The following is a 23,444-nucleotide window of genomic DNA, read 5'->3' on the forward strand; positions in this document are numbered from 1 at the left end:
CTGCACACGAAGACGGCGTACAAGAATCCATACCGTTATCAAGAACGGATGCCGCAATGAAAATTCGAGAGATTGCCATTGAAGACATAAAATCCTTGTGGAACACACCAGGTTTACAGCTCACACGACTGCATAGACTGGACCCGCGTCATCGACTTCGGCCTCCGCCCGGACGCTCTCCACAACGGTGCTTTGCCGACTGCGGCTTGGTGTTGCCTTCGCCAAATCTTTTGCCTTCTGAATCGGCATGGAAGACAGTGCTGCTTGCAGCCAGTGCGGCAGCCAGAAACGATAGACCACGTTCTTTGTCGCTGCCCTCGCTACAGCTCGCACAATACTGCCGCTAGCTGCTGTGTTGGCCCGCCTTGACGACAGACCCCTGTCGGAACAGTCAGTGCTGGAATGCCGACCCGCACTGTCTTCACACCGAGCCTTACTGAACTTCTTGCGTGCCAGTGGCCTATTGAATAGGCTTTAGTACTCCCGCTCTATAGCTTCCTTTTGCATATATTTATTTTATCGCGCGCCTGCTCTTCTCTGCGCTTTCCTTTCCATCTTTCTTTCCCCCTTCCCTCAGTGTAGGGTAGCAAACCGGACGCTACAATCCTGGTTGACCTCCCTGCCTTTCTCTCGTTTTATTATCTCTCTCCTTCTCTCTCAGGCTATCCTAATCCGGCTTCGTACATCAAGGAACAAACCTTTGAGCTAATTGTCAAACTTTTCTTTTTCTGGTTTCATACATGGAGAAACTTGCAGCGCACTAAGAAAGACACGGACGGCCCGCCACGGTGGTCTAGTTGTTATGACGCTCGACTGCTGACCCGAAGGTGGCGGGATCGAATCCCGGCCGCGGCGGCTGCATTTTCGATGGAGGCGAAAATATTTGAGGCCCGTGTACTTAGATTTAGGTGCATGTTAAAGAATCCCAGCTGGCCGAAATTTCCGGATCCCTCCACTACGGCGTCCCTCATAATCGTATCGTGGTTTTGGGACGTTAAACCCCAGATATTATTACTATTATTATTATTAAGAAAGACACGGACAGAGAAAGTGAAGGCAGGGCTAATTCGTCCGTGTCCTTAGTGCGCGGCAAGTTTTGTCGTGCATCACCACCCATTCACCGCCCATTATTACATCCTTTCTGGTTTCATCCTTATTGTTCGATATTGTTCGACAGTATGTTTGATATCATTCGACGAACTTTCTCTCTACCGCACCTGTACCATGTCAACATCGCTGTCTTCACGTTTAAAATCCACTTTTTCTTTTTACATTCTTTTTCTCCTGAAATTTGTGACGTCATCATGCTCCGTACGACGAAAGAACGACTCATTGGGGGGACAGACTCGTGCTGTTTGCTGCTGGCGTTGTTGCCGTTTCGCGCTCAACAAACAAGCAAACAAACAAACAAACAAACAAACAGACAAACAAACATTTACGTTCCTACAAAAATTCTACGCTCTATAAATATTCTACTAAAGAAACACAAACGAACAAACAAAACAAGCAAGCAAGCAAGTCAACAAACACAAGCACGCAAAAGAAGCACACAAACAAACATACAAACAAACATTTTACGTTGCTACAAATATTCTACTAAACAAAAACAAGTAAGCAAGCAAGCCTACAAGCAGACAAGCAAAACAAACGAGCAAATAAACATACATTCAAAGATTCTACGTTTCTACAAAGGTTCTACAGTCTACAAATACCCTACTAAACAAACTCAAGCAAGCAAGCAAGCAAGCAAACAAACAAACAAAAACAAACAAACCAACAAACAAACAAACAAACAAACAAACAAACAAACAAACAAACGGAAACCAGCAAACACGTAAGCAGGCACAAGCAAGCGAACAAGAAAACAACGAAACATAAGAACAAGTCAACAAGCAGACAGACAGGCCAGCCAACCAGCAAACAAACGTTATTTACGCCTTTCAACAGAGACGTCTCAAGAAAGAGTCGCATGCCAGTGGCAATAAAGACGGGGAACGCCAGCGGCCTGCATAGAGAGACGAATTAAAGTGATATATAGAAACATTCGGGTAAATGGCCGTTCACCGTGGGCGGCAATACGTTTCGCGCCTCTTTTGCATCAGGTGCGAATGAAGTGCTGCCGGCCGGCCGGAGGAAGGGCGGAATAATTTATCGCCACTTTCGCATAACGGGCCACGTGGCAGCTCGCGAGCGGCCGACAGCTGCGCCGCGCGGTTCGGGTGCAGGCGCTACAGTATAGCGTGTCGAGTCAGTTCTTAGCGAGTCGAAGAGCCGAGCGGCCCTCGTTTATAATAACTCGGCGCCTACTTACTTGCGTCTTCGCTTGCCACTTGCAAAGGTGACTGGTGGGTGTGAGCCAGAGTGAGCCCGGCTTAATGAAATTTTGTTGGGACTGAGTGTACCTCGCTGATTACGACGTTGGTTTGCGTGAGTCTGAGTGAGCCAGGCTGAATAAAATTATGGTCAGTTTGATGGGTAGATTCAGCCCACCATAATAAAATTATAGGAAGCCTGAGTAGATTCGGCCCAGCTTAATAAAATTTTGGTGAGTCTGGGTGTGCCCGGCTGAGCACGACGTTGGTGGGCTTGAGTCTGAGTGAGCGAGGCTGAATAAAATTATGGTAAGTCTCAGTAGATTCAGCCCAGCTTAATAATATTTTGGTGAGTCTGGGTGTGCCCAGCGGAGCCCGACGTTGGTGGGCTTGAGTCTGAGTGAGCCAGGCTGAATAAAATTATGGCGAGTCTGAATTAGATTCAGCGTGGCTGAGTAAAGAGTTTGACGAATCTGAGTGATCCCGGCTGAATTAAATTTAGTGAGTCTGAGTACGAGTGAGCCCAGCTGAGTAAAATTAGGTAAGCCTGAGTCAGGGCGCAGCTGGATAAAATTCGATGGCTCTTTGTATGAGTGAGACCGGTTGAGTAGGATTTTGGTGAGTCTGATTACGAGTGAGCCCGACTGAGTAGAATTTTGCTGAATCAGGGCCGAGTGTAAGTATAAAATTCTGGTGAGTTAAAGTCCGTGAGAGAGTCCTTAGCCGAATGATATTTTATGAGCGAGTCTGAGTCGGTTCACTTTATTTTGCCAATCCGCGGTCACTCGTACAGCTCTGTGGCTGTTACGTGAGTGTCTGGTTTTCCGTGTATTTATATACACATGCAGTGCACCTCAGTTGTATTTATTTATTTATTTATTTATTTATTTATTTATTTATTTTTTTATTTATTTATTTATTTATTTAGGAGATTGGGTGTGTGTGCACACTTCGTACGTTTGAGAGTGTTGTGTGCGCGAGCGCATCTGAGGGCACGTGTTTTGCCAAAATGCATATCCCATGTTCATCGCGCTAAAGATGAACCAAAACGTGAGAATCAGACAACCTCCCTTCTCCCCGTCCTCCGACCCGCTGCCTTCCCAAGCAAGTTGATCTTGCACAATTTGTGTACGACGTGATGAATGACAATATACGTATACGACGTGTTTGCTTCTTTCTTTATTTGCATGTGTGTGAGCGTTTACGCTTGCTTGCTTGCTTGTTACCTTTAAAAGCTACCGTAGTCACATCCCTCGTAGTTTGCACAGTCGAGCGTGTAACTGGAGAGGGGGAAAAAAAGAAAGAACGATCTATCTTGTTACGTTTCGTCTTGAACGTTTATTTTTAGCTCTCTCGCTTGATTTTTTTTTTCCGTGTTGAGGCGTGCATACTTGTGAAGAGGCAAAGGGATGCGGTGACGTGTTCAATACTAGAAACGATGCGTTCTTGTGGATTCCTGATGCGAAAATGCGGCTCGCGCATCACCGTCGAAGTATCAGAATCAGAAAAAAAAAAAAAAAAAACAGAACGAAACCTATAGGAAGGATAGATAACTACGTATTTCTGGTACTTCTCTGTTCCTTCTTTTTTTTTTTTAAAGTTCCCGCGGGCCTCGGGAATTCTGATCCTGCGAGTGCGCAACCGAATGAGCGTAATCATAAATCTCGATCGCTCCCTGATTGCGATACCCTAACTTTTCTATCGTTCTCTCTTCCGCCCTGCCGACGAGCAGCGACTCTTCACCGACTGAAGAAATGGTATGTAAATAGCTCGCAGCACCGCGCGCGTAATACAACCCGAGGTGCGGAGCACGTTTTGCTTTGCGGTGGTATACGCGGGCCCCGAAGGCGCAATATAAACGATGCACGAGTTGCTGCGCGGCGCTGGAAAGATGACGCCGCGTACGCCCGCTAGGGTGAGCGGGCGCCGAGTTATAAATGTTTCTGGAGAATAAGACGGATGACGACGGACGGGCCCGCTGTTACTTAACCGCCCCGCGGTCTGGTTCTTACTTTTTTTGTTTTGGTTTTTTGCTTCTGGCAACAACTTTAAAAGCCGATGTGCAATCGTTCCTGACTGGCTGGCGTCGGATTAGAAGCACCCATGCGCTTGCTCGGGAACGCTTAGATTTGTTTTAACAGACCCTTTCCATAATCCACAAGTGCGCTTCCCTGCGCTGCACATATTACCTAACTAATGGCGGCACCTGTCGCACGTGCTTCAAGTGGATACGAGGTCCTACTTGCGCGTGCTGGGGCCCGTGTATTATGCGCGTTTCTATCGAGAGAGCCGAGTTCTACATTTTCTGTGTCATAGCGCAAGCAAACTGCGCTTGAACACGCTGTTTGCAGTAAGTGACTAGCAGCCTTTAGTTGGGCTAACTGCATTGCAGGAAAGCTAGCTTAACAATTGTGAAAATGGTATATTGTTGGTGTTTTTACGTCCCAAAACCACGATACGATTATGAGGCATGCCGTAATGGAGGGCTCCAGAAATTTCGACCACCTGGGGTTCTTTAACGTGCGCCTAAATCCATAGGTCGGCAAACTCACGCATGAGTCGACTCACTCAGACTCAGATCGGGCCGTGAGTCTGAATCCCAGTGAGTCTGGTCGAGGAAAAAGTTGGTGAGTCTGGGTCCGTGTGCTCCCTGAGCACAGTATATATTTCTTGAGCGAGTGTGAGTGAGCTCAACCTTTTATTGCCCACCTATGGTCCTGTCTACTCTTCTTCAGCATTCCTACCAGCCTTATACTGGCTTACGTTTATACTAAATTCTATTCGCACATATCTCGACGCACTAGCGTTCATGCAGCACCATCAGAGGCCCGCCCCTCGCGAACTCTTTCACGAGAGTTTCCTGATAAGAATGTCTCGTGTGAGTCGCGTATTTCACAAAAATGTGCTTACAGGATTGAAACCACTGATACCTCATAATTGAAGGTACAAGATCAAATGACGTATTGTAGAAGCCCGATCATATGAAATATTGGCGTTGAAGAGCACTGACACCTTGATCGAAAAAGCTAATTTTACGTTAACGGACTCATGAGTCGACTCACTCAGACTCAGGTCAAGCCGTGAGTCTGAGTGAGTCCAGCTGAGTAATATGTTGGTGAGTTTGTGTCCGAGTGAGCCCGGTTGAGAAAAAGTTTAGTGAGGCTGAGTTCGAGTGAGTCCAGTTGAGGAAAATTTTAGTGAGTCTGAGTGAGCCCTCAGAGGAAAATACGTTTCTTGAGTGAGCTCCAATTTCCTTTGCCGACCTATGCCTAAATCTTAGCATACGGTCTTCTAGCATTTTGCCTCCATCGAAATGCGGCCGCCGCGACAGGGATTCGATCCCACGACCTTCGAGTCAGCAGCCAAGCACGATAACCACTAGACCACTGCGGCGGGTGTTAAAACTAGTTCATAACGTCATTCGAGGAGGGGGTAAATGGCGCGAAACGTGCAAGCAGGCTTATTAAAAAAGAAACAAACACCCGACCATACACTCAAACGACTAATGAGCAAATTCCCAAGTTTTCATAAGGAACGCGGAGACAGAAATGAGATGGGAATGCAGGGAAACAGGGCTTCTGACATGTTTCAGCGTCCTCACGACGGCCATTGCATACAGAGCATGGACAAGAAAAAGAAACGACGACACAGGCGATGTCTCGTCCGTGTTCTGTTTGCACTGGCCGTCATGACTATTTTCAAACTGGCCCAATTTTCTACCCTATTACATGCTCCATCATGTGTTATGCAAGTACTGGGTTACGTATAAATGAAACTAACTGAGACTCACTCACGGATTATATATATGTCTTTTTTTTGGCCTCAGTCTCACCTGAATTCAGATTCACGAAAATTATACCTAGCGTGGTTATTCGGACTCGAGTTCGCCAAAACTCTACCCAGCCGGGATCCCTCAGATTCAGACTCGGGCCGGTCTGAGTCTGAGTGAAGCTGAGAGAGTCGACTCGTCAATATTAGTGAGTTTGCCGACTATGTATAGTTACAACGACCCAATCAGGGTACAACTTTCTGATGCGCGGTTGAAATTTGAGGTTTGTTGGTGCAGTATCGTCGACTAGCGCCGGTGTCGTGTGCCCTTGTTCAGCCAGGGCTATTCGACGGTTTCTGACGCGTCGTCCTTCGAATCGCACAGTTCCGACGCAAATGTCTTCAGCACGACGAAACCTCTGGTGTCCATTCCTCTTGACAGCGAAGCTTTCTTGCTTGCTTGATCCTTCCTTCTTGGCTCAAGCTGTCTTAGTCTACCCTGTGTCGTCGTCGTCGTCGTCGTCGTCGTCGTCGTCGTCGTCGTAGTAGTAGTAGTAGTAGTAGTAGTAGTAGTCGTAGTAGTAGTAGTAGTAGTAGTAGTAGTAGTAGTAGTAGTAGTAGTAGTAGTAGTAGTTGTCACGTGTGCCACGTGACCAGAGGGGGAAATAAATTAAGAAATAAATAAAATAAAATGACGGTGATAATGCTTTTCTTCAAAAAGATAAGACGAAATGGTGCTGATGGCTCCTTTGTACCGAAAGTCGCCATCATCATCGCCACTGCAGCGACTGTTTTCGCGGCGTGAAACTGGCTGACATTTTTTTCTCTCATTTAGTCTATTCTTCTTTCACATTAATTCCTTGTTTTCACCTTTCTTTCTTTTTTCTTTCCTCTCTTCCCTCCATTTTTCTTCGTAATTTACTCATTATTTTACTTCCCTTTCGTTCGTTCATCCCTCTTTCACGTTCGCTTCTCTGTTTAATCCTTTCCCTTTATTCCCTCCAATTTTTGTCGTTTCTGTCTTTTTTATTATTATTTTCATTCCTCTTTACCCCAACTTCTTTCTATTCTTTCTTTTACTTATTCTTTCGCACTCTTTTTCAGACTTCAATTTTATCCCTACGCCTTCTTCGCTTCTATTTGCCTCTCCCCCTCTCACCACAGCAAGCCACAGTCGGCAGATACAGACGCGTGTTCCGTGAGGCGTGAATCAATTTTGATCCTGCACAATTGCTAAAAAGTGTAAGAAGCGGGATTGCGACAGGAGTGCGACGTACGGGCGCTTAGTGGCGCGAACGGTGCCGTAAAATAAAACAAAACAAATACAGTCGACAGCGCCGCGCAGTTGATCGGAAAGTGCAGCCATCACTCGGCAAATAGCACTTACCCGACGACTCTTTTATTAACACTGGCACCGGGTGTTCTCATCACGCTATTTTTCTTCTTTCATTCGATGACTGAATCGTATTTTGAACTTCTTACGCTTGCATTTAGTTTTTATTTCTTCCTAATTATTGTGCTCTAAGCTAAAGGTTTTTTGAGGCAATAAGCAGGAGCTAGGAAGGGAGATAAAACAAAACAAAACAAAACAAGACAAAATAGTGGTGTTGCCTTCAAGAGAAAGATTAGCAGGTAAGTACTCAAACTGTGCGGAGTACAATAAGTACACTGAACGCAAAAGTTATCGAAGTCTATGGATTTAGAAGACGGTCAAATCTACAAAAACTGATGAAGAGTAGCAAAAAAAAAAAAAAAAACCTGTAGTAATATAGCAGGTTTTCTCGCTGCTCTTCATGAGCTTTTGTAGATTTGATCCGTCATCTTTTTGATGTATTGAATGCATAAATACAGGAAATATGTAGGTTATCTCTAATATGACGTTGACCAACCTATCTATCTACGTTAGTATAAGATAAAGAAGTTATAACGATCGCTACCGAATATTCTTGACGTCTGTGTCGAACTGTCTTGTCATGCTTATATTAAAATACACTTTTCGAATTCATCCCGGACATAATTAGAATATATTTTCTTCACATTTTAACGTCTATCACTTCATCACTTTTCATTACCATTCGTGTTGACGCGCACGTGTCTTTATTTTTCTTTTTCCTTTTTTTCTTTTTTTGACGTGCCGCGAAGCCAAGTTTTGATGACCTGCGCTACTGAGCTAAAGATCGCGAGTTGGATCCCGATTTCATGTCGATGGAGTTCTTATGCGAAGACGACATATGCAGTTAGATTCAGGTGCAGGTTAAAGAACCATAAGGACTATTCGTGAATATTCTTAAAACCGGAAGTGCGTGCTCGACCGGATGTGCGTGGAAGAGAATCAAGCGCGTCACTCGGTGCTCGTGCTGCTAGAAAGACACAACACTGTCTATACAGGAACGTAGCGTGTATTAGCGCGGTACATAAAAGAAAGGAACACGACACAGACGTCGAGATAGGTAGGCGCCATGGATGATGGATGAATCATGGATCCATGAATCAAATCACGAAATTTGATTTAGGGTGCGTAGTGGCTGTATCATTTCTTGAAAAGCGGCAAGTCATCTCACTTTCGTGAGCGGATCGCCTTACCAGTGCGTGTATAGTGTTTGGTCCTTACCAGTTTCTATAGAGCTGTGCTCAAGAAAAGCGCGATATAAACGTTTTATTTGTCTGTAAAGCATAAAACTCAGGTGCAGCCGATGCGGCGCGTCTTTTAGCAGACATGCGAAATAGTTTTCGCGCCTGTTTGCAGTTTATGAAAGAAACAGATAAACATCACTGATTGCACCCAAGGAATGAGCTGCCTACTTGTGTGTTTCAGAACGATTGCCGATTTTCCTGACTGGGTTCTGCTTTGGCGCGCCTTGATTCAAATTTCGTCACTTCCTTGTAACGTGCTGTTCCGGTCTTAAGTAACCGAAAGGTCACATTCCCTGCGCGCCGGGAGCCTTCAGTTTCGGTATTGCCCTTAAAATTCGGTGATGAGTATCTCGGGGTACGTGCAACTTTTTTTGATTTCTAAGAAATGGGTATGCCATAAATTGGCACGCACCACAACTTTCTCATATAAACGACCGCCCTCAAGTCAGTAATTACAAAGTTAATTAACGAGTTTTTGTTAATTACTCGCAACAGTGTCATTTAAGCTGGTGCAGAGTATTTCCGCCTCGACGTAGAGTTCGTGTGGGAAAACGATAGGAGCCTTACTGTCATAGGATTTTTATTAAAAATCTGTATTTTCTACGTCGGGACAGAGAGGCCTTGCCCCTCCGCCGCGTCGCGTGGGCCCGATGGACGTGGGAGCGATGGACGTGGGCCCGATGGACGTGGGAGCGGCCCGCTGCGCGCTAATCGCGCGTACCGAAGGACTAAAATAAAGTTGTTCATCCATCCATCCATCTGTATTTTCTAAAAAAAAGACACCCTGTAGAACTAAGGGAGGGAGGTAAATTAAGCAGGGCGAGACAAGCCAGGTTGACTGATCTGACGACGAAAACATGTTAGCAGCCTTGAGCAACATGAAATAGAAGCTACAGAAAGATGGCTTTTAGGCAAATAGTACTAATCGTGCCAAATGGATTCGAGTATTACACCTTACGTAACAAGCAGCTTTCCCGTTGCAACGGTTCGTCTAGCAGCAAGCTTTTAGCCGGTGCGCGTGTACTTAGGTGTTACGGTCTCTTCGATTAAATATGGTCGTCATCCTCTATAGTGCCCGAGATGGTGTAATATTATGAGGACCATTCCATTCGCACGCAGCGTTCAATTTCATCCTGTCATTTTTGTTCGTTCCTCAAGAAGCGGTTATATATTGCGACTGTCGAGCGTGGCTGTGGTGTTTTTTAATTTGCGCGCTCTTAACTATGCTGTATGAAAATTCGAAATTCATGCACCCGTGGTGTCTTGTTCGTTCTTTCCGCGTGTCCTCACTTTGTGCTATTTTAACCTCATTCATGAATCATAATTCGAGCCCCCGTCAAACATCTGAGGGGAGCGTATTAACAACGAAGAAAGTTGGCACAGTTAATGGGCTAGTTGGAGCTTATCATCGGCTTTCAGTGGCCTTAATTTCAGAGCCGGAAATTAGATTTCCGGCCCTCTCTCTCCCTATGTATGCATACTATGGCACCCGGTATAGAGGAACCTAAAGAAAAAAAAAAGCGAGAGTGAGTGAAAGAACTTTATTTCAAGCGAAATGATCAGTTTCCACTGATTGCTTATCATGGCTGGAAAAAGAGAGATAACAGGAAGGAAGTGACGTCTTCCTTTACTTTACATCCGGCGCATAATTATCATTCTTGTTTCCTTTAGGAATAGAGGGAGCTGCTGTCATCATAACAGTCACTCCCAAGTGCGTACGATAAACTGGCAAGTACAGTGGACGCGCTCTGCTTCATAAATTTTTATTCGGATCCTGATTGATCCGAGAAGCGCCATCCCCAACATAGAAGCCAAAGAACAAACTTTCTCGCTAAAACATCCGCGAACTCCCGGAGATTGTAACATATGCGAATAAGAGTAACATAGGCGATTTCTTTTCTGTATGCTTTATTTATTTATTTATTTTATTTGGTCGCGCCATCCAGACGGCAGACTCGATCTCGTTTTTTTTCTCCAATTTCTACAAGCTCCTTATTTCGACGAGTTACTGGATGAGGACCGACCGCGCCGAATGATATCATGCAGTATTCACGAAGGTTTGCAGCTTTATTACACGCTGTTCACAGCTCTTGGGCAGTCCGATACACTTGGCACAATTCAGGAAGCTGTAGAAGCGACCACAAGTATGCGTTGACTCATACTAGCTATCCTCTTCTCAATTTTTTTCTTCGTCTCTGGATGAGAAACTTGAGTGAGTAGGGGGCGAGCAATCATAGATCGAAGAGGTATATTTGTTCGATTTGTGTGCAAAGGCATTTCGGTGCCAGCCGGCCAATCGCACACGCCCTCGCTGCTCTGACGACGATAGCGAAGAGGCAGATATAGAAAGTTAAGAAATTATGATAGATAGATAGATAGATAGATAGATAGATAGATAGATAGATAGATAGGTAGATAGATAGATAGATAGATAGATAGTAGATAGATAGATAGGTAGATAGATAGATAGTAGATAGATAGATAGATAGATAGATAGATAGATAGATAGATAGATAGATAGATAGATAGATAGATAGATAGGTAGATAGATAGATAGGTAGATAGATAGATAGATAGGTAGATAGATAGATAGATAGATAGATAGATAGATAGATAGATAGGTAGATAGATAGATAGTAGATAGATAGATAGTAGATAGATAGATAGATAGATAGATAGATAGATAGATAGATAGGTAGATAGATAGATAGATAGATAGATAGATAGATAGATAGATAGGTAGATAGATAGATAGATAGATAGATAGATAGATAGATAGATAGGTAGATAGATAGATAGATAGATAGATAGATAGATAGATAGGTAGATAGATAGATAGATAGATAGATAGATAGATAGATAGATAGATAGATAGGTAGATAGATAGATAGATAGGTAGATAGATAGATAGATAGATAGGTAGATAGATAGATAGATAGATAGGTAGATAGATAGATAGATAGATAGTAGATAGATAGATAGGTAGATAGGGATAGATAGATGTAGATAGGTAGATAGATAGATAGATAGATAGATAGATAGGTAGATAGATAGATAGATAGATAGGTAGATAGATAGATAGATAGATAGGTAGATAGATAGATAGATAGGTAGATAGATAGATAGATAGATAGGTAGATAGATAGATAGATAGATAGGTAGATAGATAGATAGATAGATAGGTAGATAGATAGATAGATAGATAGGTAGATAGATAGATAGATAGATAGATAGATAGGTAGATAGATAGATAGATAGATAGATAGGTAGATAGATAAATAGATAGGTAGATAGATAGATAGATAGATAGATAGATAGGTAGATAGATAGATAGATAGATAGATAGATAGATAGGTAGATAGATAGATAGATAGATAGGTAGATAGATAGATAGATAGGTAGATAGATAGATAGATTAGATAGGTAGATAGATAGATAGATAGATAGATAGGTAGATAGATAGATAGATAGATAGATAGATAGATAGATAGATAGATAGATAGATAGATAGATAGATAGATGATAGATAGATAGATAGATAGATAGATAGAACTGCTGATACCATCCATTCATCCGTCCTTACATACATACATACATACATACATACATACATACATACATACATACATACATACATACATACATACATACATGCGTGCATACATACATATTTTGATTTCCTCAACGGCACACTCGCGCAACGCGTGTTCTTATTTCCTTACGCGTCAGTGATTTAGTATGATATATGTTAAGCCATACGCTGTACCTAAACGTCAGCTTAACACTGCCTCCTCTAGATAGAGGAGGCACTGTTAAGCTGACGTTTAGGTCTTACGTATGTGAGACGGTTGGCCAACAAGATACTTAACCAACAAGCGCGAGTGTTTCGCGGTGATTTAACGATAGGTAATGCAATTTCACCTTCCTCCTCTTCTGCCTCCGTCGCTTCCCCCAAATCTCTTCCCCAGGATAGAGTTACATCACTCACTAAAAACCTCCGCGCACCTCTGTCATTAAAAGTTCACTTCTCTGTTTCTTGGGCAGCTGGAGTGCGTAGGCGGAATTCTCGCTCTGACGACAAACGCATAAAAGGTGAGACCGCCGGAAAGTTCGTGGTTAAGCCTGTAAATGCAGCCTTCTCTTGACAAGTTGTCCAGCCTGATGACGCGGGTGAGCTAACCAGCGAGCAAGTGAATGGTTTGGTTAGTCGAACAGTGATTGCGGCATATACAGTTTAACAGTAACGATTTAGCAATCACGTCGCTACACGTAACCTAAGCATACCCAAACTTAACCATTTCAGGAAGCAATTATCAGCCTTAACCCGAAGAGTCTGAAGCATTGCAACCAGGATCGCTCGCGGGCAGGTTTATACGCGAGGCGTGCATGCGTCGGGGCGAAGCCGAACTCTCGGCAGGGTTGTGCGTCAAGTACCTTAATTTGCGAGAGCGATAAAGCTTGTATGTATTAAAGCGACGAACTGCAGGGAGTGTTAAGCGCCACGAATGAACGCACGAAACTTCTTGCAATTTTTCAGACACGTGAATAACTCGGCAGCCAGTGCCTGCGTGTGCGCAGAAAATGAAGTAAAGGAAAGAGAGAGAGGAAAGTTAATTATCCACAAAGTGCTCGTAAATACCGGACCTTGTTTGCAGGGGCGCAAGTTTGGTGCCCCAGGGCGCTATGTGGACCCAAAACAGTTTACACTCGGCCAAGTTGCAATTAAGCGAATGCTGAACACGTTTCGCGGCAAACATGTTGAGCGCTGATTACGTTCTAGCGACCCAGAAAAATGCACACACGCGTACACAAACATGACGAAGTTGTTGCTAATTCGTAACGTTTGATTACTTTGCTACTTGTCTTTCCTGCGCCCGCTGCACTTTTCCAGCATTGTTTTATTTTGGACGGCCCTCAGCAATCAACCAATAGGAACAGCAAGGATTATTCTCTGTATTTTAACGTTTATCGGGACTCTGGTTGCCACGGATACGGGGTATTGTTTACGTAACTCGGAGCAACAAGTACAGGCTACAATATTTAAACAATTTTGTCTTCGATTCGACGTTCAAAGGCGCTTAAATCGGTGTAAAATTTTGCTGACTACTTTGAGGGTCCGCAAGAGAAATTTGAGCGTCAAATGTAAATTTGTACGATACAGCGCGATCAATTAAGAGAAGTTTATTCACACTTAAAAAAAAAAATCTGGCAGATCCCACTCATTGCGGGGATCAATTTCACGCGAAGCAGTTAGCAACTAGCAACGTATGCCGGCTTTTATGCTTTCAGCCAAGCGTTACGAAGTGTATCGACGTCTTCACGTAAATTCAGTAGTTGTGCGGATATCGTGGGCACACCAGGCACACCGAGCATGGTAGCTAAAAGGTAGCTCATGGTCTGGCGTAGCGTCGGCCCTCACGTTAGAGCACGCACGCAAGTACACACACATGCACTCACTCACTCACTCACTCACTCACTCACTCACTCACTCACTCACTCACTCACTCACTCACTCACTCACTCACTCACTCACTCACTCACTCACTCACTCACTCACTCACTCACTCACTCACTCACTCACTCACTCACTCACTCACTCACTCACTCACTCACTCACTCACTCACTCACTCACTCACTCACTCACTCACTCGCTCGCTCGCTCGCTCGCTCACTCACTCACTCACTCACTCACTCACTCACTCACTCACTCACTCACTCACTCACTCACTCACTCACTCACTCGCTCGCTCGCTCGCTGCATGCACTTAGTCAAATAGACAGAGAGAGAAAAAAAGCAGATAGCTACACATTACATAAAAGTGGCAGAAAGTTCACTTGATGATGATAATGACCTCCTTGCTTTCCAAGAATTCGTTAACTTCTTTTCTTCGTCTCGAGCATCTCCTGCCAATTATAAGGAGGTTCATTTGTTTGTCTTTTACTGCGATGCTTCTGATGTAGATGATGGACATGCTGGAAAAACTTAAGGGCTTTCTCACTCTTTTAAATCAATTACTAAATGCGCATCACTCGGTGATCTGGTTGCACGAAATTAGGATTTTCAATTTACGTAATGTACTTTTTTTTTTCTCTGTAGTGCTTTGCGGTCAGAGGCCTCGCTCAAGTTGTATTTGATATCAGTGAACTGGTTGCTTGATCCCTTGTTTCGAAGGATGCTGGATATGCTTAAACGCTTTAAGCTTCAACGATACCATAGACGCATTTCTTTTTTTTTTTTCGTGTTTTTTAAAGCTCGACGAAGCAAGAGAGTCAGGCCTGGCCTGACAGTGTGGCCGGCTGCGGTGCGTAATTGATAATGAAGCAAGCACAGACGATTTCTAGCTTGCAGCGTTTGCATGTATTATTTATTAGCGGTCTTCGTACGCGCCAGAATGAGGATGAGACACCGCATGGTAATATTGATGAGGGCACCAAAGTGCTCTTTTCACGCCATTGCATAACGCTCTGCTGCAACTGCGGCTGATACCAAGTTAGCTTGCCACAACTTATCGGGAAGTTTCTTGCGTAATGAACGGAGAGTTACCCCAGACTCCGCTTTGAAAGGATCCAGTTGCTTGCAGTAAAAACTCTAAATTAAAAAGAAAAAAAAAGCAAGAAATCACTCGCGATGTTCCGCTTCAATTCCGTCAAAGACATTTTTTGTTGTTAAATTAGCGCTGTTGTTTGACCGCAGCGCTCTCCGTAACACGTTCTTCGCAACTACACTAGAGAACGAGCATCGTAAGCAATAAACGTTTCTGCACCCTTATTGGTGTATATAAATTCTTCATACTTTTTCACACCCTATTAACGTTTCCGTGCCCTTATGGGTGCATAAAAGAATTAGGGGAGCTGCGAACTAGTGGTGCGAAGACTGAGGAAACAGCGGTGATGTAGCCTCCTCCTCCTCGTTTTCTTCCTCCTCACCCCCACTTCCCTTTCCCACACCCTTGCTATAGTATACGACACAAGGTAAGGCTATTCTTCCCTCTCTCCTCTCCCCTTTTCCATCTTCACCTTCAAGCGTCCTCTACGTAGGCGTATTGTGCGTGTGACTCTTTTCATCTTTCACTGAGCACGTTTCCCTCTAGATGGAGGGCGGGCTGATTTGTGTTTTCAAGTTTAGTTTGCTTTCACGCCGCACACGCGTTTCATATTTTGCAGGCACGATCAGCAGGGACCTATTGACGCGTGGTGTTCGGTCGTTTGCAGCGCCCAAACCTAACGAGGGGGCACTTTACACATACAGCTTCCACAGACGCGGCCCAGGTCGCGTCACTACATCGTATTTAATTTTCAAGACGGTACGGCGCGCGCACGTGCAATATATGTCAGCGTTTGATGATTAACGGGACGTTTTCCGGCAACGCTTCTGTGCGGCGTAGGAGCGTGCCGATGTCCGAGAAGCGCGCCAATCTGGCAGTCAGATGGGCAAGGCAATCGGTCTCGGCGTACGCCACTGCGATGCCCAGCAGAACACCCACGATGGGCCCGAAGACGTAGCCTCCCGAACGACTCGACACGTTGAGTACCGCTAGTTCTAACAGCATGCCGGTCCAGAAGGGTATGTGGATGGCTACCGAGGTCATGCTGTACACGCAGCGGGGATGCCTCACGTGGTGGATCACTTTTAACGCCATGAGGGTGGCGACGGGAGTGCAGGTGCACAGGCTGGAGTGTGGCACGGGCGTCGGCAAGTTCTCGCCCAGCGCCAGCAGATGGCACCAGATGGTTCCGGACAAAAAGCCCAGGAGTCCGTTGACGGCCAGCAGCAACGTCCCGGCTAGGCACAGAAAGCTGCAAGGACGACGATGCGAGATGTGTAGAGTTTTGTGACGCTCATCACGCGGTGGCGTTGAACTGAGCACACTGCGCCTTCTCATTGGAAGAGTACAGACGAAAGCATCCACGACAGGAAAACGAGCTCTCAGGTACTCATGCGTACTACTTGCATTGTTAGTTCAAATGGACGTTTATTCACGCCCTGTCCGGTTCATGCTCGCCTGCAACATAAATGAAATTACCTTACAGAACTTTGAGAGTTCAACCTCAGCGCCACTTTCGGAAAGTGCTTAAAGGGACCGACAACTGTCCAGAATATGAAATGAGTTGACTCCATGCACTCATGTAAAGATTGTCCGTTGCACTGACTCAAACCAACCTTGTTTTTTTCGTGAGAGATGGATTTATATTTTTATTTCTTAATTGAAAGTCGCGAAAAATGACCTGTGGCGAATCTGGCGGCAAAAACATGAATGATCCGATGAAGACGGCCACGTGACCGTTGATCGCTGTACGTGGGCGACGATTTTTTTGTTAGTATTGAAATATTGTTCGTTTCTTTATATTAAAAGGTATTACTCCATAATAATGTACATACAGGTCTGCGTTAGTAGTATGCATTAAAGTGGCGCTGCCTTCGTGTGACGTAGTGATCCCATGCTCGTCAGCGCGTCTTGAGCAACTTTTCAGCGTGCTCATGCAAACGTGCACGCAGTTTCCTGGTCGCTAAGATTTTGGAGCGACATAGTTTTGCTACCTACACTTCGTCTCAGAAATGACGCGCGCTGCTACTCGGTGCGGCCGTGCATATGCACAGTTACGTTTTCGATTACTTGGCTTGGCTCGTGTATCGAGAGAGTAACGACGCCGAGACAAGCCATCCTTGACACAGGCGCAGGCAACCTTGGGCGCAGGCGCACACAACGCTGTACAAATAGCAGGAAGGTGTATAAAGCCACCACACATCTAATTTCAACAGCTTGCTATTTTCAAAAATGGTTGGAAAGCTCAAAATAAAGGTGGTTAAGCATAGTTACAGTAACTCCTGTGAAAGCAGAACAACGACAGCTTTCACAAGGGCTAGCGGCATCGCTATCACTTCTCAGCGTTGCTGGAGCAAGCCTCCATACGTGTTTGGAGCCTTTCAGATCGAAAAATACTGCTTATAAAATAACTACTTGCTTTTCGGATAAACCACTGCAGCTACAAAAGCTACGAAAGGTGAGCTTCCTGTCGCGCTGTAAAAACTGGGTCGAGAAAAATCAATTGTCGGTCCCTTTAAGGTTCCCAAATGTTGAGTGCTTGGATGCCTCGTTTACACATCACCGCTTACACAGTGGGTATTTTGTAGTGCCTATACGTTGCCAACGGTGAGGAATAGAATAATAATTGTTGGGGTTTAACGTCCCAAAACCACGACCTGATTATGAGAGACGCCGTAGTGAAGGGTTCCGGAAATTTCGACTACCTGGGGGTTTTTAACGTGCACCTTAATCTTTTCAACGTGCACCGCACGGGCCTCAAGCATTTCCGCCTTCATCGAAAATGCGGCCACCGCGGCTGGGATTCGATCCCGCGACCTGCGGGTCAGCAGTTCAGCAACCACAAGGCCACCGTGGCGGGTCAACGGTGAGGAATGATGACGCGTATGTACGGATGAGGAAAGGTGAATTGGAATTGGGCGCTCGCATATGATACAGTAGCAATTGTTATGCCGAACGAGCAGCACGAAAGTTAATAAACCGGAACTAACCCGATATGTCCAAAGTCTTGCTCCAACTCTTTCCCGACGTCCAGCAGAGACAAGACGACGTAGGCCAGCATGCAGATGTTGGGCTGGTAGAGCAGCGGCAGGATGAGTGGTCGCCACAGGGGATGGGGAAACGACAATCCAGTATCGGCCAGGGTGACAGCGTCGGGAAACGGTCCGTACAAAAAGGCGGCGATGATGAAAGCGGCGAACATATACGTAATCGGTGCGTAAGGAACAACGCACAAGTGCAAGTAACGCCGGGGTCTCCGGGTCCTGCAACAACGCAGAGAGCCAAGACCCAAGATTTAGCACACTACAGCCGCGTAGAGGCTCACGCCAGTGGCTGTCGCACTGTTCTAAAGGCTGCCCTTAGGCGTAACGTAATTCACAAATCGCAAGACACAAGAAGCACCTCCCACATATACAAACGAGCATAAATTTCAGCAACGAGCAGTGCATTACTACACATCAGTACATTAGTAGACAACAAAAAGTACTTTTTTTTTTGCGAGGATAGCGGCAAAAAAAAAAAAAAATGCCGCGTATGTACAGCCTAAATAGCCCCCCCCCCCCCCGCCCTGTGGTACAAAAACAGCAACATGCATTGAATCACTAAGCCGTGTCTTCCAAGAATTGGCTGTTGTGCGCGACAGAATTCACGCGAGACTAACTCTTCAGCGCAATACGGTATCAAGTGATGTCTGAAATTCGTAGGAAGTGGTATTTCATGGATTTCCTTCATACAAGACGACAAATGGCTCACGCCTCGTAGATTGCAGCCACGTCACCAATTATTAGAGAAAACATATATGTTAGCGTATCCCACTGTCATTCACACGATTATTGAAGGGTGGCCTAACATACCGTGTTTACTGTCATACTGGGAGTACACTGCTACATTTATCCAGACGCTACCAGCACTCTCTAACGATGGCTGATGTTGGCCAGTGTTGCCTTGCCATTGGAAATGTCACCCAGTGGTAGCATGTGTTAGCTGAATGATTGGTAGTGTTAGTTATATGGAGTATAATGGTGTGGGCTAATGTACGAAATCTGCTGTTGTAACAGCAGCGCTGTCTTCAGTCAACTTCAGTACAATGATCCTCTGGCATATACATTATAGAGAACGACTTGGTTCTGCCCGAACTGTTATTTAACAGCGAGACTGTTTAAGGCAGCCGTAATTTGTGCGGCCTGTCCTACGTGGCCTATCCTATGTGACCTATCAGGTATGTGCCACAGAAGTTGGGTAAATCCCACTACTCACCACTGGTCCACTGAAAAAGTCACAGTTTCGCCGCAAGGGCGAAGCAATGAATGCGATAGCAAGAAAACGAAATGTCACAAGAAGAAGCAGAAGCAGCTCGATACTTGCAGCGTGCCGCCGAAGCACAAAGAAGGACGCCCTAAATGAACGCACAGACATGCACAGGGCAAGCGTGAACTGTCACAGTTGTTATGCCTATGTGCTTGAGCAACACGCTGCAAGTGTCGACAATGGAGAATCAGACGCTTGCTCGCCTGCTTGCTTGCTTGACCCTTAATTCTTGGCTCTTACCCACTACGGGGGATCGGCCATGAAACCGGCGGTTAATATAGGTGGGGAAATTTAGAATTTAGACGCTCTTAGATATTTCTTCTTCTTTTAATTTGCGGCGCGTGGAGTGACCCTCTGCGTCTCCTACCACATGGGAGTCTGATACAAGGTGTGCCCGGTGTTTTGTCTTTTTTTTCCCTTCCACATCCCGAGTGGGTACAGAAAATGGCCACTTTGTCGTGCGCATCTCAAGGGCAGTATTCGAAATGAAAGAAAATTAGGAGCGCTGCGTCTGTAAGTGTCGACAATGGAGAATCAGACGCTCTTAGATATCTTTCTTTTAAACTGTGGCGCATGGAGTTACCCCCTGCGTCTCCAGCCACACGGGGGCGTCTGATGCAAGGTGTTCCCGGTGTTTCTTTTTTTTTTCCCCTTCCACATCACGAGTGGGTACAGAAAAGGGCCACTTTGTCGTGCGCGACTCAAGGGCAGTTTTCAGATTGAAAGAAAATTAGGAGCGTTGCGTGATAGAAAACACGCTTACGCTCCTCCGAGATTTGCTTACCACCAACGGTACGTGGTGTATATAGCCCCTTCAGGCGCGTATTATGATGCACTGTCTGCAAATGTCTCAAATTCGCACAACGTAATTCTAAGGCACTCAATATTACATTCCAAGAAAGAAAATAAAGTAGTATGTTGTTTTGTGCGACTTTTGCTAATTAATCTTAATTAGATGATAATTGAATATTTAATTACTCTGCAGTCAGTCATGTTCCATTTTTATATAAGAAAAAAGGAAATTGTTGGCTTAAAATGCATGCGCAATTTGTTTTTGGTTGTGTTCATTTCGTGCGGAGAAAAATGATACTTATGACGCTGGTCCTGGAATGCGGCACGTCGAACAACCCGTCGAACATCGTAGTGCCTTCACCAAAGTGATCGGTTGTGGTCATACTTCGCACATTGAGGTGAAGTCAAGACACGTTGACTATGCAGAATGTTCAATTGATGCTATGCACTATGTATATTGCCCTTTCTTTCCGACTAGTTCAAAAAAGTCACAGTTTCGCCGCAACGGCGAAGCAATGATTGCGATAGATTGTAATGTAACGCGAAGAACGGAAAGCAGCTCGAAATTGCCAGCGCATCGCTCGAGCCCAAAGAACGCACGAAAAGAACGCACACAGGACGAGCGCGAACTAATGCGTCACAGCTCGACACATGAAGCGCACTGCTCAAACATAAAGCAGGACGCACGAAACAAACGAACAGGTACACACAAGACGAGCGCGAACTAATTCTCACAGTTGTTACTTATTTCTGTTTGAACAGCGCGCTCCTTTCGCAAACGAGGCCGCTGCAGCGAGCGAAGCGAAGCACCCACCGGCCGCCCCTTCTTTCCTTGAGATAAGCGCACGAAAGCGACGACGCCCTGTAGAGCGAACAGCAACGGCGTTCGCAGGGGCGGGGCGACGATCTTTAAAGCGCGCAACACGCGCGCACGTCGCGCCATCTATGTGACCACTAAGAAAGCATGCTGAATTACATGGTGTATATAAACAGCTCGCCGTTAGCAGGCTAAGAGACGGTGCTGTCGTGGCCTAACGTCTAACGCGGCGGGCTGCAAAGCGAGAGGTCGCCCGTTCGATTCCGCGCGTCGGAAAGAATTTCTTAATTACTTTTCTTTGTGGCCTTTCTATATATATACATACTTATACATATACGGTGAATGACGGCGACGGGGACGGACATTTTCCAGCCGAGACTGTCCATATAATTGCTATCGCAATAAAAACTGGCAAAAACAAGTTGCGTCCACATATGTGGACGTTGCGCCTGAAGGGGATAAATAGCTCGCCGTTATTTCGCCGGCGCATACATGGCGTGTGACTGAGTTGTCTAACGCAGCGCGCTGGGGAGCGAGGGGTTGCTGGTTCGAATCCGCGGTCGGGTAGTTCAGAATTTTTTTCTTCTGCTTTATTTTTCTTTGTGCCTTTTTTATATACATACATACATATACATATCCGGGACATGACGGAGACGGCAAAAATCAGCCGAGAGTGTCCGTTTAATTGCTATCGCAATAAAATGGAGGCAACAGTTAGCCCAACAAGCGGGTATGTGCCACGGAAATTTGGTTAATCCCACTGCTCACCACTGGTCCACTAAAAAGGAAGAAGGCAACAGTTAGCCCAACACTAGGGAAGCGGTATGTGCCACAAATATTTGTGCGGCATATTAGAAAACTATTATCATCATAAACTGGCATGTGTCACAGAAATTCGGTTAAATCCACTACTCACCATTGGTCCACTAAAAAAGGAAGAAGGCAAGTTAGCCCAACACTAGGGAACGGGAAAGGCAACGGCGACTGCAACAAGAACCTGAAGCGATGTAAGGCTACGCCAACGACGACCTGCCCGCAGATCTATGAGAGGTGCGAACGCTTGGTTTCAGCGCGAGTTTCTGTCTCTGGAGTTTGGACATCCGTGTCGTGTCTGTGTCTGTCTGTGGTTTAACTCAAACCTCTCTGCGCTGAGGGTCAACGTAGAAACAACCTAACATCACCTAGCTAAAGCCTAGCAACCGCCTAGAAGCAACCTAGAAACAACCCCAATCACTCACCTAGCTAAGGCCTGTAGAAACAACCTAGAAGCAACCAAATTAGTCTTCCGAATCGTCCAGTTTCGCTGTTTCAAGCCTCGCGCGGCTTAGTGCAAGCTTCGCCAATTCTTTTTTTTTGTTACTGTGTCAACTCACGTAGACTGGTTCGTGGACGACCAAAAGCTCACCTGGTAATAAAGTTTCCCGGAGAAGTCCTCGCGAGGAACCGGCCCACCAAGAAGCCACTGCACATCACGATATAGTTATTGTGCTTCGTGCATGCCAGAAACGTGACCATCTCGAGTATGCCGAACGGCATGCTCGGGAACTGGAACTTCCGATTGCCGTAGCGGATTCTCGCCCGGCCAAAGTGATATATCGTAAGCACTTGGAGCGCCACGATGACGCCGGCAAAAGTGTGCAAGCACGTAGTGAACAACCAGGAGAGCCTGGTGTACTCGTAGGCCAACATCAGGGCGAATGTGTTCGCAGCTCCCACCAGGGCTGCGACAGTGGCGAATAGAACGGCAAAGTGTACCGTTCCCAGACCGGCTTCCAGGAGGACACCCGTGGCGAAGAAGCAGAGCGAGTTGAGCGCCAGGTTGTTGACGTCAACGTGATGGAAGGCGGCAAAGAGAAGCCTTTCGCACCGGTTCTCGATCATGATCGTGCTGACGCTGGCGCATCGCTCGGGATAATCCTTGTGTAGGTGGTTCCAGTGGGCGTGCAGTTGCAGACAGATCACTGCAAGTGTTGCCCAAGGGAAGCGAGGGGTGCTGCTAGAAGCGACTCGCCGAAGCCTGGGTGAGCTCAGAGCCGTGCCAATCTGCGGGCTCGAGACCTCGGAGGTAGATACGCTTAGCGATAACGACGACGCGTCTCTGATGACTTCGGGTGTTCCGCGCCTCACGTCGATCCTCTTGGGCGTCTCGCTCCAAAGTACCAATAACCGGGGACTTCCCGGATCACGCGGTTCTTGGGAGGCGTTCATGTCTACGTCCTCACTCACTCGAGTTCTAGACTGCGCCGCAGCAAGCGCGTTGAGGTCAG

The 23,444-nt window shown here is 45.8% G+C and overlaps 1 protein-coding gene across 1 annotated transcript; it reads right to left on the minus strand.

Moving 5' to 3' along the window:
• Positions 1–15,820: 15,820 nt before the first annotated feature.
• LOC119388753 (uncharacterized) lies at positions 15,821–23,178 on the minus strand. The gene is made up of 3 exons (XM_037656169.2): positions 22,583–23,178; positions 18,251–18,523; positions 15,821–16,512 (listed from the first exon to the last, which is right to left on the minus strand). Exons 1-3 carry the CDS (start codon positions 23,056–23,058, stop codon positions 16,047–16,049), a joined length of 1,215 nt encoding a protein of 404 aa, XP_037512097.2. The 5' UTR covers positions 23,059–23,178; the 3' UTR covers positions 15,821–16,046.
• Between the last annotated feature and the right edge of the window lie 266 nt (positions 23,179–23,444).

The sequence above is a fragment of the Rhipicephalus sanguineus genome, chromosome 4 (assembly GCF_013339695.2).
Source record: "Rhipicephalus sanguineus isolate Rsan-2018 chromosome 4, BIME_Rsan_1.4, whole genome shotgun sequence".
NCBI lineage: Eukaryota > Metazoa > Arthropoda > Arachnida > Ixodida > Ixodidae > Rhipicephalus > Rhipicephalus sanguineus.